This window comes from Aphis gossypii, chromosome 1 (assembly GCF_020184175.1).
Source record: "Aphis gossypii isolate Hap1 chromosome 1, ASM2018417v2, whole genome shotgun sequence".
NCBI lineage: Eukaryota > Metazoa > Arthropoda > Insecta > Hemiptera > Aphididae > Aphis > Aphis gossypii.
In genome coordinates this window covers 89087871-89102575 of record NC_065530.1, presented here as the reverse complement: position 1 = coordinate 89102575, position 14705 = coordinate 89087871, and the positions used below count along the sequence as shown (strand labels likewise).

The 14705-nt window shown below is 29.4% G+C and overlaps 2 protein-coding genes across 2 annotated transcripts in view; both read left to right on the top strand.

The window, feature by feature from the left end:
- Positions 1–1244: 1244 nt before the first annotated feature.
- On the top strand, positions 1245–4514 carry LOC126555912 (zinc finger MYM-type protein 1-like). Its single transcript, XM_050210945.1, has 6 exons — positions 1245–1440; positions 1519–1665; positions 2340–2434; positions 2648–3525; positions 3581–3944; positions 4128–4514. Exons 1-6 carry the CDS (start codon positions 1245–1247, stop codon positions 4512–4514), a joined length of 2067 nt encoding a protein of 688 aa, XP_050066902.1.
- Positions 4515–14631: 10117 nt separating this feature from the next.
- Positions 14632–14705, top strand: part of LOC126555910 (uncharacterized) — a 2743-nt gene continuing 2669 nt past the window's right edge. Inside the window, exon 1 of the mRNA XM_050210924.1 lies at positions 14632–14658. Coding sequence (XP_050066881.1) covers positions 14632–14658 — 27 coding nt within the window. The remainder of the gene's footprint in view (positions 14659–14705) is intronic.

Here is a 14705-nt window from a genome sequence, read left to right as displayed (position 1 = left end):
GATAAACAATTGTGTACACCCCTTACAAATATGTAGTAATTATTGGGTAGTCACAAATAGTGTGTTACATAAGTTTGATTCAACACATGCAATTAACTATTTAATCTACTTACCAGCTTCATCTTGAATTTTAAAATAATTGTAATCATGATTTACAATATCTAAATAAACATTTAAATTTTAAATTAGTATGTGAATCACCTAAACAGTTAATGTGTTCATTCTAATTTCCTAAATTATAATAAACAATGTTATTCATCTTTAATCGTAATATGCAGTGTATGTACCTATTTTACTAAACTATACACAATGCACATGTCAATTAATAATTTAACAAATATTAAATTGTTTATATCAATTAGCATTTTAAAGTCATGTAAATTGATCAAGAAAAATAATATAAAATAAGCTTTTAATAAATAATAGATTATTAACAAATGAACTGAGGAAAGCTAAGTTATTTCTACTGTCAATTAAACTCATTTTAACTTTATCCTTTTCCTACCTCAAGTTAAGCTAACAATTAAAACAAACATTTTTGAACGTTGAATTTCAGCAATCAAAGGAAGTTGTAAAATACATACCATATTCTCAGTGCCTGATTTAGGGGGGTACCTGGGTGACTAGTCACCCGGCCCCAATTTGGAGCGACCCCAAAAACGTTTTGCTAGTTTGTATTTTTTTTTTTATTGTAGAAACATAAAATTTAAAAAAAGAATAATAAAAATTGTCATATAATAATAATATTATATAATATTAAATATTATCTATGATATTGATTTCTTACATTGTTAACGCTATAAATTATAAATATTATGTCAGTGGTCTTCACCAATAATAATTATTAAAAGCTAAAAATAACAAAACTAAATTATCGTCATTCCCTACTGTTTCTTGGTAGAAACCATAGACCTATTAACTAAAATAGTAGGAACCGAGTCAATTAATACTAAAAATGTAAACAAATCGATCAGCTGTTTGAGTGTCTATTCTTATTATATGTTCATGGTCTATTCTATTTATTGAACTAGTTATATGAATATATGAATATAATATGATAACATTCATAACATTAAAATAAAATGCGATAAATGATCGTACTAGCATCGTGCATGTTAAGTTATTCATTTTTATTCCATGCAGTTATTAACGTTATTGTCAATTGTTATCATAGACAAGAATATTTCCGCAATAACTGTGAATGTTATTTTGTTATTTTGTTTTACGCTTTTATTACGTACAAGATGTCTGGATTAAAAAGAAAATATATGGGCGGGGCGGAAAAACTTCGAATCAAAGCTAATAATAAAAAAGAAATTGAAAAATTAAAAGGTTCTCTTGACAATTATATAACGAAAAAATTAACAACACCAGAAACCGTTATAAATGAATCAATAGAAAGAAGCTTAAATAGTAATAGTGAAACATGTTGCACCCCTGGTAAGTATTTAATCTTGTAAATAATAGTAACTTGTAATAATTTTAATTATTGTTATTAAACATTTTTACATTTTGTAGATTTAATTGTTAAAAACTCTGATACTAGTAATACTAGTTGTACTAGTACTCAAAATAACCCTGTTTCAATCGAACAAGTGGTTCAAATAGAAGACAATATTATTAGTGGTGAAAAGTGTAAAGTTGATTCAAACTCATTCATAAAAGGTAAATAATTGGATAATACCTACTAATTAAAAAACAATTTGCTGTGTGTACAAGTTATTTATTGTTTATCGTTTTGGTCTTTATTCTTTAATACAAAATTATAAATAAATTATAACAAATAAGAAAATATGTTGCATGTCTTTGTTCACTAACATTATTAGTTTTAACAAATAATATATTATAATGTTTGTTCTTGTGTTAAATGTTTTTGCTATACATGTTTCAGATACTCAAATTTATCTAAAACTAGAAAAATGTTTTATTTAACTGTGATTTCAATGTTTGTTGGTACATCAGATTACAGATATTTTCTTAATTCTTATATTATACTATATTGTTTGTTAGTATATTTGTTTATTGTGCTTTGTAAAACAAATTTGAATTTAACCAAAAATTAATAATGTATTTTAGTGTAACTAACTACCAAAATTTTTTTTATTATGTATATGCAATAATTATATATTATTGTTATAATTTGTGAGATAATAATATAATATACATTAAAATGATAATCATAGTAAGTAATAAATTTGTTAAAAATATTATAATTAAGACTAACTATATTTTATCTGTTGTTATTAATATGTTTTTGTGGTATTAACATTTTATATAAATACCTTTTTTATCTAAACCCTATGGTTTTCTATGTATTTTAATGATTAAAATATCATTAGGTTGTGGAAATTATGAAATAGATTACAGCAAGTTGAAGAAAAATGTTGCTTTATGGCCATTAAAAATCTCAAATGAATTTCAAGAATTTTTTGTGGTAAATCCCCCTGACCAAAATATGGATAAAATTAAAAACTCAAGACAGTTTTTTAATGGTAAAAACCCAAAATGGTTGTCTTTGCGAATTTCTCATTTTTTTTTTACTGAAAAAAATCAAAATAAATTTAAAAGAGAATGGCTTGTCTATTCTGAAGAGTCTAAAAAATTATACTGCTATGTTTGTAAACTTTTTTACCCTGATGATGATCAGTTATGTAAAGTTGGTTTTGATGATTGGAGACATGTTTCACGACGTCTTACTGGACATGAACGTTCTATAAATCACAGAAAATCAGTGTGTTCTTTATCCAACCGTGCAATGAAAAATAGTCGAATTGATCAAGACATCGTGTTGCAGCATAAAAAAGAAGTTGAGTATTGGAGAAATGTGCTTAAAAGAACTGTCGCAGCAATTAAGTTTATTTCTCAAAGAGGACTACCATTTTTTGGAGATGATGAAAAGCTTAATTCACCACATAATGGAATATTTTTAGGAATATTAGAGTTGATTAGTGAATTTGATCCATTTTTAGCAAATAATCTAACCACATATGGAAATAAAGGATCCGGAAATACAAATTACATTTCATCTTATACTGTTAGAAAACTGATTGATCTAATGGCTAATAAAGTATTAAATCACATATTAATGGAAGTTAAATCTGCAAAATATTTTGGAATTATTGTAGATTCCACACCCGACATAACTCATAATGATCAGATGGCATACGTGTTGAGATATGTTAATGAAAGTGGTGAAGTGTTTGAACGTTTTATTAAACTTGAAAACATTCATGGTCATACAGCAGAATATTTATTTTCAACTATAAAAGCTATGTTTGATAAAGTAGGACTTGACATAAAAAACTGTGTTGGTCAGTCTTATGACAACGCTGCTAATATGTCCGGTAAATATACTGGACTCCAAGCCCGCATTAAAGAGTTATCTCCTGTAGCAACCTATGTTCCATGTGCTGCACATTCAATAAATTTAGTAGGAGTAAATGCAGTTTCATCAAGCACTACAACAGTAAACTATTTTGGTGTTGTCCAAGCATTATATGTATTTTTTTCTTCTTCCCCTCGTAGGTGGGAAATTTTGTGTGAAAGATTAAAATCAAACGAATGTTGTTTAACGTTGAAGTCAACATCACAAACACATAAAAGCATTAAGGCTTGGATATAATGAAGTATTGGTAGCATTGGAAGATATCAGACAAGATCTAAATCAAAATCCAATAACTCAAAATGAAGCCAGACAACTTCTTTCGAAGCTTAAAAAAAAAGAAACTGGTGTTTTAACCACAGTATGGAACTCAATTTTACAAAGAATTAATAGCGTTAACAAGGACTTACAATCATCTAAAATTAATGTATCAGCTATAGTTCCTCTTTATACTTCATTAATTGATTTTATTCAAAGTATCCGGGAAAATTTTACAACGTATGAAGAGGAAGCATCCAGCTTAAACATAACTTCAGATTATTCACTAAAAAGAAAAGTGAAAGTACCTAAAAGCAGACATCTAGATGATACAAACAGTCCATGTACCGACTTAACGTCCAGAGAAAATTTTATTATTAATACATATTATGTTATATGTGATAAATTAATTTTTGAACTTAAAAAAAGAAATAGTGCTTATTTAGAAATAGAAAAAAAGTTTAGTTTTTTATTCAAAAATAATAAGAAAAAGTCAGATATTATCAAGAATACATCAAATTTATTGGACCATTTTCCTGATGACTTGGATAAAGAAACCTTTGTTGATGAAATGCTACAATTCCAAGAATTAAAAATGTCATTGTTTAGCGATGATAAGACTATAGATGATCCTCAATACCAACTTAAATACCTAAAATCGATGAACATAAGGCATACGTTTCCCAATATTGAAACTGTGTTACAAATCTATTTGACGATTCCTTGTACAAATTGTAGCAGCGAACGATCATTCTCAGCGTTAAAACGTGTAAAAACTCGATTGAGATCATGTTTATCTCAAGATAGGCTTGATAATCTGACTCTGTTAACAGTAGAACACGAAATAACAAAACAACTATCATATGATGTGTAACGAATTTTCAAGTCTTTTGCTTTTAATATTACGTTAATTTTTATTTAACATTTTACATTTCTTATTTAATTTGATATATGATTACATTATTTTCTTTTTATTTTACGACTTAAGGTCGTTTATTTAAATACAATAAAAAAAAATATAAAGGGGAATGACAATTATTCGAGGAGGGGCCGATATAAGGTACACTCACAAAATGGTAATTGTCGTCGATCTATCGCTCCGTTTTTCGACGTGGATATTGATTCCGTCTTGTATGTGAATATTGACTCCGTTTTTCGATGTGACTATTGACTAGTGTTGGGACATATAGTCGGATTTTTTAAATATTCGGATAACCAGTATTTGATATTCGGATAATTTAAATTACAAAATCCGAATATTCACGATTATCCATAATATCCGGATATCCGAATATCCATAGTAATCGGATAAAAAAAAATAATCAAACATTCGAATATTAATAGTAGATATTCGGATTTTTATACTTGTAGTGTATTTAATCAAGTATTTATTAGATTCTGAACGAAGTGATGAATGTAATGATTCTACAATAATGTGGTGTTTTTTTGTTTTTGTGTCTGTGTACAGCATAACTAGTCGAAATAATGCTTTAATTCAAACTTCGGGTGTGGTTTCCGATGGAAAGCAAGTATCCTTGGTGCATTATAGAAGTCAAAAGTAAACATCTTGAAATAATTATCGAGAAAAAGAAAAAAAAAAGAAAAAATTAGGGATAACCAAAAAAACTTGAAAATTTAATACAAGGTTTCTTATGAGTTGTTTTTATTGTAGTTAAAAAAAAAATCAAAATTCGGTTGTCAATTTTTTTTTTATAAGCGTTTGTAGTTCAAACACTCCTATAATATATAATAGTGATCCACACGGTACCTAATGTACAGCAAAGCGGTAGGTATTTTTATTGTGATTCGTGAGATAAATCTAATGAGACACTGGGATTTACGTTTTATAATAAATTGGTAGTATATTATACCAATAATAGTTATAAATGAGATATCGTAATCATGTATTGACCATATAACAATAACGTATTAAGTTCAATCGTTTTCACTTATTCGGAGACTGGATTAATTAAGCTTTTTTTTAATTTTGTGCTGTTGAAGTTTAATTTAAAGAAACACATTAATTTACTTGTCTTGTTTAATTCAACATTTTAATAAATTAAAAATTATCATATATATATTTTGGCAACAATGTCTCGTAAAAATATAAGCAAAGTATGGAATTATTTCGAAAAAATAGACGTAAATTCATCCAAGTGTAAAACATGTGATGCGACATTAAAAAATAAAAGTTCCACATCAAGTCTTTGGAATCATTACAACCAATTTCATCGATTAGAAAATGGATTTGACATTGTTGATACTGAATCATCTCAATCGACGTAAGTACTTATCTACTAAATATTTCAATTATTTGGGATTTAGTGGTGGTTTAGCGTTATACAATATACAAAATAGGAACTTCCTACTAGGAAGTTGCCTTTTGCAATAAATATGTTGGGGAAAAATTTTATTATATAGTATAATTTTATGTAATATAAATAGAAATCAAGATTCTGATTCAGAAAATAATACCGAACCACCGAGAAAAAAAACTAGAATGTCACTTGTGTCTTCAGCAGTAAATGGCCGTCCTATAAATCAAAGTCGTCAAGAATTGATTACTCAAGCAATTAGTAATATGATCTGTGTTGATATGTTACCTTATAACACAGTAGATCACGAAGGATTCCGAAAACTGATGAGTAGGTCTATTATACAAAGTATCTTTACATTTTAGTTTTTAAATTACATTTTACAATGAAGTGTGTTTTAACATGTTAATAACATTTCATTAGTTAGGTAAAAAAAATTGAAAATTTTATACAAAGCTCTTAATTTATTGTTACAATAACAATTGAAAAAAATTAAAAATACAGAGTCACAATTAAATTTTTTATACGCATTAAAGTTAGAAATTAAAAAAAATACATAAAAATTACAAAAATTAGCAAATTATTTATTTTTGGAATTTTCACGTTTTACAGACTAAATGACTAACGACGTAACTAAGTGTTAGATAGCTAACTGATATAGCAATTAATATTATAGGTCGACCCAAACGTTTATCGTATTCATCTTATCTTTATTTTAGTTATTATTTATAATGCCAACAAAATTTATTAATATTTCTACTTGACAAAATATTATTTTATACATTTTTCTTTTTTAATTTTCGGTTTAAAATTATGTAATACATTTCAAATTTTTTAAAAATATGCAAAAATAAGAAAAAAAAATGTCACCGGTTGTTCGCGCCGAACAAATCGGACCGCTACTCTGGACAACGATAACCGTCCTTATCTCTCCCGTCTCCCCTGTACTCCACTCCGTCCTGCATGTTTTTAATTGTTAAATTATTATCATATTATTATCTAGTCTTAATGTTTTTTTTCATTCTCTTTGTGTTTCTATTATATTATTTAATTATTGGTCAGCTTTGCCGTTTGTACATTATCATATGTTATCTCTTATTAATTCATCTTTATTATTATTGTTCTTCGTCTGCGGCCAACGCCCTTTTTTTTGTGTATGAGTTCATTCGTTTTATATATCTTTTTTTATACGGTCGCTCTTATAGCACCTCCTTTTTTGTTGAGTCGAAACACGTTTGTACATCATATCTTCTTTAGTATACCCTAACTATTAGGTATACATATCGAAATTGTCGGTATCTCTGATCTCTCGTTGTCACTGCGACACGAACAACTATTATATTATATTTGGTATTATACAAAATAAAATCAAACTGACTCCGTCTAGAACAATTGAGTGAGTTTTTTTCTTATTATTTTTTTGTATTATTATCCTGGTCACAAGTGTGTGACTGAGAGCCGTACAGACTCTTCCCACAACTCACTCAACCGCAATCGTCATTCTGAGACAACGTCGATTTTGGGTCTGCAATCACTCATCAGTTATGGTAACGGGTCTGCTCCGCGTAAGTCCGCCAGCACCCAGTGTGGGTGTGTGAGAGGCCGCCCCGGGTCGTCCAGTCGGGCCAGTCATCAGCACGCTGACCATCTGCCTTAGCTCTTAAGTTACTACTAAGAATTAATTTTAAGTACTGCCCCACATATTGTATTTGTACCCTGTGGTCATTGCACCAGACCGGATCGACCACAGGGCCCCGTCCCCCTTAAAATAACCTTTATCATCCTTCGTCCCGTGTTCTATGACTAAATCTCTTCCCGTTCCTCCATTGTCATCGTCGTGCGCATAAATTTGCCTACTCGACATATATAAGGCGCGAGTATATTCGGTTGCCTACCCGCCACTTAATCGGCATTTCGAACCAGAGTTGGCCGATTGTTGGCCTGCATTGGTCTCGGTCAATACCGAGTGGTCCTTCGGCCCATTGTGTTGGGCGCATACACCGGTATCTTTAATGTACTATGAAAGGTTACTAACAAAAATCCAAAAATGTGAAAAGGAAAATAATCTACAATTGCATAGAAACACTCATAAGTTTGTCTACCTTTATCTAATAGTAATTCCAAATAGTAAAATAAATTACTTTAATCAGAATAATATCATCAAATGATCAAATATACTATTACTAATATTATCCTAGGGTTACTGACCGTCTTCATTCAGAATCATTTTTCGTATACAACGATTTTGCATTATTGACTTCAAATTTGTCACCTTCTATTACATTGACCCACTTGTAACCTACTGTACAGCAGTGAGCTGAGTGACATACATTTACCCACTTTATTAATTTTAATACTTAAATAATTTTTAGACGTTCTTGAACCTCAATATACTATACCATCAAGAAAAAATATTAAAACACGTATCCATAACTTATATGAAGACAAATTTAATTCAATAAAAGAAAAAATACATTCCGTAACAGAAATTGCATTAACCACAGATGCTTGGACATCTTTAGCCATAGATTCATATATTACGGTTACAGGGCATTTCATTGATAATGATTGGATGTTACATTGTTTTAATATGTATACAGAACTATCCAAACATCATACATCTGAAAATTTAAAAGAAACCCTTCTAGAAGTTATGGAGAATTGGAATGTGGATGGAAAAGTGTCTGGTATTACACACGATAACGCGTTCAATATTACTAAAGCAATAAAAAAAATACGAGAAAATATAAATGAAGGCTGTAGAAGTATGCCATGCGCAGTCCATACACTACAACTAGCAGTGAACAAAGGATTAGGAATTGATGAATGTATGGTTATTTCCAAAAAGGCTTCAGCTATAGTGTCTGCGTTCAAAATTCTTATAAAAGAACAACCGCATTAGAGTCTTATCTTATAAACAATGGCAAACCAAAATTACGTTTAATTCAATGTTGTCCAACACGATGGAATTCCACGTTACACATGTTTGAACGTTTAATCGAAGTGCGGTCAGCAATAGTTGCTGTAATGGCAGATCAATTATATTTTACAAAAAAAATGGCCAAAAAACTCGAGTTTTTCGAAGATGACTGGGAAAAATTCAGAAATTTAATTTCACTTTTGAAACCATTAGAATTAGCTACAACCGTTCTTTGTGCTGATAAAAAAGTGACGATATCTATTGTAAGGCCTATAATAAGTAGCTTGTTGTCAAATAAATTTAAAATAAATACTAGTGACAATGAATTAACTGTAAAATTTAAATCAATAGTATCAAATGAATTGTGTGTACGTTTTGGATTTGGTATTCATAACGATGATATATTAATCGGGGAACCTAAAGTAAGCGTATTTGCATGTTTATTAGATCCTAGACATAAAAATCTGAACCATGAAACTTCCGATAATGTTAAGCAACATATTCGACAAACTGTCAAATATCTTATTCAAAGCTATGAGGAAACATCTGAAAAAGATCAGGATCAAATTACCAAAAAACAACAGCTATGGATATACTACTTGGAGAAGCTGACATCTTCATATATAAATTTGAACAGTATATTACTGAAATTCAAATTAACCACAATTTAGATCCATGCATTTGGTGGAAAAGACACGAAACAATATACCCAACAATTGCAAAGGTCGCTAAAAATATTTATGTATTCCTGCATCGTCAGCATCTTCAGAAAGAGTTTTTTCTACCGCCGGGAATATTGCTACATCAAAACGTAATAGATTAAAAGCAAAAAATGTTTCCACTCTAGTTTTCTTAAAGCAAAATAAAAATATTTAATATTTAAAATAAGTATTTTTCAACGTACTATATTTTGTATTATTTTTGTTATTTATTGTTTAAACACTATCTATTTATTATTTTACGTTTCCACTTAATTATATAATATATATATTGTTCACCATGATTTTTTGTATTATTTTTGTTAATTATTGTTTAAATACTATATATTTATTGTTTTACGCTACCTCTTTATTATATAATATTATAATATATATTTTGTCAGACACACCATGATTTTGTGTATTATTTTTGTTATTAAACATATTGTACAAATTTAGATTAGTATGTTTATCCGAATATATTCGAATAGTACGACTATCCGAATATATCCGAATAGTACACGAATACCTGAATATATTCGGATTACGGATATTCGAACTGATTTTTATCCGGGTTTAAAAATATCCGAGTATCCGGATAGTACCAACACTACTATTGACTCCGTCTTTGATGTCTTCTTGTTCGGATAATATCGCGGTATGCTGTTATGGGCTATGAGATATCTATAAGATATCTACGAGATTACAAGGCTAAGTTAGTATGACCATGCCTCGTGTCAAGGGTAATGCGGATGCTACTATGACCATGACACGTGTCGGGATAGTAAGCGCACCAATAATTACAGTGCAATAATGATGCATTTGAGATGTTATTGCACATTCTCAAATTCGTGTCCGAATTTGCAACAACAACAACAAGGACACCTGGTTTCGCCCAGAAGGCGACCACACGACGTAAACAAGAGACGCACCACAATATATAAGGGAGCCCGAAGACCAGCAACGGCAGATGTACCAAAGCTATCAACAACTGAGCACTTTCACGTCACTCAGCCACTTATTTATTTGTTACATGTATTTTGTTTGTATGCAATAAAACATATTACGTTATTAAGTTTAACTTTCATTCAAATTAACCATTTGGATTCAAATCTGATACTGGCACGCAACAATGCACACTATTAGGTATATAGTGGAGTATTTAACGTATATTTTATTATAAAATAGTATTATAAATTTATTTATAATATATATCATAAAATATACGCGGATGCCTCGTGCAACTGAGCGTGATTCCCGCTTAAAGTTAACCTTAAGCGGGCACTGCAGTTCGTCGCGATAACAGTTGCTTGGGTAGCTGTGTGGTCGAAATGACGTCACCGTATGAAGGTCGTATATACCTTCCGGTGAGTTCTTGACCAGCTACGGAAAGAAAAGACCAAAATATGGGAAGTGCGTGTTTTTGACGGCGGCTCTGACGGTCTTATATAGACATTTTGATCTTCTTGACATTAGTATGTTGATATGATTATTTTGCATATTTGAGTAGTTTTCTGATGTAATATTTGTTCCGGGATTATTTTATTATTACTTTAGAGGTTTTTTGCTTAAAGATGATATAGGTAGGTTTTTCATGAGATAAACTATTGTTGAAGAAAAAAAATAAAAGAGTTGATAAATGACCGGGTCGCAATGCCGGCGGCGGGATATACGCCATCTGGATGGTGTTTATATTTGGTATAACAGACCGTCGAGGACTTTCTGTAACTGTATCGCGCCAATGTGCGATACAAGAGCGCGACACTGGTGCGATCTTGTCTCGTTACAGATGACATCATTGAAGAGTTTTCGAAGAACCCTAAAAAAAAATCAATGTAATCTAATGTGACATGTAATTATATAAAATAAAATAAATTATATATTTTTGAATAAGATAATATTAATAAATTTATATGAGGCCTCTTTTTATTTAACTCCCCAGCCCCAAAATTTGTAAATCAGGCTCTGCATATTCTACAATAGTGGCTTGTTCAAACGACATGTTTAAGAAATGTTTTGAGAAAATTAAAAGAAAAATAATTAATATTATTCAACAAGTTGTATAATCCAGAGAAGTACAAAAAATGTTCTATATGTATTATTATGTATAAATATTTGTAATCCAGAAAAGTACAGAAAATGTTCTATATATATCATTAAGTTTAATTATTTATATGTTTATATTACAACTAAAATACCGACTTTTGTGTGTAATGGTTGGCAACGCTTTTTGATTTTTCAAATTGTTATCAGTCATCGGCTTCTTATCATTTTTCGGACAACTGCCTACGACCCACTTTGGTCACCCAACTTCACACACGTTAGAAAACGTGCAATATTTATTGTCGATTGTCATTTTTTCGTCTTGGATTAAATGCAATCATTTATATTAATGAATTATAAAAATATATCAAAATTCATGTTTTTCTACAATAACTATTTTTAATGTTTTAACTATTTAATTTTTTACTATATTATATTTATATTATAATTTTTACAATAATATCTTGTAGTCATTTTTTAAGTAGATTTTTACAACTAACTCTTTACTATACTTTCATTTCAAATCAATTGTAATATATAACAAAATTGTAATTTTAAATATTATATAGAAATATTAGTTGACCCCAAAACGGCTAGCGCCAAACCGAGTTGGCGCCAAAACGTCCTAGACCGAGTTGTGAGTAGGGTATGATGGAAATCTAAAGCAGACTTTAGAAGAGATCTAGAGCACCCGGAACTATGAAAAGTTAGGTGAAGCAATGAATCGTGGGTCTAAGAAGTGAAAAAATATAATGAATGGAGGATTTAATTAATTTATAATATTAAAATATTCATATTTCTAAACATTTAAATTATGATATTTCTTTAAGTGCTATTATATTGTTTGTGTTTTTATTGCTACCATGCTACCACTTACTCTTATTTTAGTTAATTTATAAAAATAAAAATAATTTGAATTATAAGTCTTAAGTTAATTTAAAATACTTTTTTTAAAAACCGTAAATGAACAAAATCTATTTAATGTCAATATTTTCTTAAGGTGATGGAGTCCCAGCTAAAATACCTAATATAGGAACATCAAAAGTTGCTAAATATAGATCAATTGCAGCTTCACGTTATGATTCTAATCATATAATTGCAATAAGTTTAATGAAACTAAGTAAAAAGTTTGATAATTCAATCCATGATATTGGTTTTGACAAATTTTTTGTACACTTTACAAGTCACTTACAATTACAAATATATAGAAATAACTATAAAAAAGAACAAGTTCATACTATATCGTCTGATGCAACGGGTGGTTGTTGTCAAAAGTTGAAAAGAAATGCATTTTAATCAAGTGGGTCTATATTTTTATACGAGAGTGTTATGTGCATAAATAATTAAAGTTTTACCATTATGTCCATGCTTTCAGAGCAACATGATAATATTTCGATTTCTACTTGGTTAAAAAGATGGTTACGTTGTGGTATAAAACCTCCAAAAATTGCTATTTGGGATCAATCGTTAGCTTAAATACCTGCAATAGATCAAGCATTTACCAACTATTCATCTCTTGAGCAATATGTCGATACTTGTTTTTCTTTAATAATATTAAACGAAAAAACAGAAATCCCAACGTGTTTTTAAGAAACAATGTTAATCATTTAACCCATCTTGTGTCTCATTGGAGTGTTGTAAAAATTTCACGGTATCCAAATACCAAAGAACTTATAATACGAGGTATGGGTCTGCTAGTAATGTGTTCTTCTTTTAGAAAAGCTGAACAAATTCTAGAAGCCATATTTACAATAATTCTAAGTAGAGAAGATGGAGATATAGTATACTAAAATCACAGTAACAATTCCAATGAACGACGATTGACTCCTTGTGCTAAAAGCAAGAAATATTTAAAGGATTTAATAAATTGCTTAAATCAATTAGAGAATTTACAATTTGAAGAGAGTGATTCAAATAATCATGATTCTATATATTTTTTATGAGGACGAACATGTATATAGTGAAATACCCAATAAATTGAAAGGTTGGGCTCAAGCTATTGCTAATAACGTTAAAGTTGAAATTATGGGAATCAAAGGGTCGACAGATAACGCTCAATTTTTGTCGGAAACAATGAAACAATGAAACTTTTTTTCCAATCTAGTCTGGAATCATGATAAACATATTTGGATACACAACAGAAACAGCCTCTTCGAGTAGAATAGAGAGTTAATTTCAACCATATTAAAAACCACGTGTTTAAAAACGAAAATATACCAATAAGAGTTGATATGTTTTTAGAAAAATTACTCGAGTATTATAGAGGTGATTATTTGTTATTACAAGGTCAAGATCAATACCAACCTAATGAATTGAAGGAAGGCATTATAAAAGCAACAATTTAAAAATAAAATTACAAAATATTGGGAAATCAGAAATTACGATAACTTAGAATCCGAAGATGGTGAATACCTAAGTGATGATGAAGCAAATCATTATACACTGGATACAAATACTAAACATGAGACGGAAGAAACCTTAAAATACGATGACTTTAGAAGCGAGGTTGATGAACATCTAAGTGATTATGAAGCAAATGAATATATTATACAGGAGAAAAATACCGAAAGTGAGAATGGAGAAAATAACAACTGTGATAATTTCAACACCGATGGAAATCTCCTTAATGATGATAGAATCAATGAATATAGAGAGGAGAATTAAATCGATGATGAATTTATGAAAAGTAAGAACTATGAATTTTTAATGATTAACGAAAATGTATACATGGTTAGTAAATTTGATAAAAAAGACTAACAAAATAATTTAAGTGAAATTACCAAAAAAAACACAAAATATATCATCAAAACGCCTAAATTAAACAACAATAAAATCATTATTAAGTGTTCCTTGTACAAATGATAATATTCCTATTGGACTTCATAAATACAGTAATTGCAAGAAACCAATTAATTTATTTGGACTAATTTCAGTATCTGAAGCAAAAAAAGGTTGTGAAGAAGAAAGAATTTGTCTTCATTGTGAAAAAAACAGTATCTGAGGAAGCAGAGAATAATGCATTTGAGAATTGGAACCGAAAAGGTAAAAATCAAAATATTAAATCAAAAATAACACGTTCTGTTCGTGCT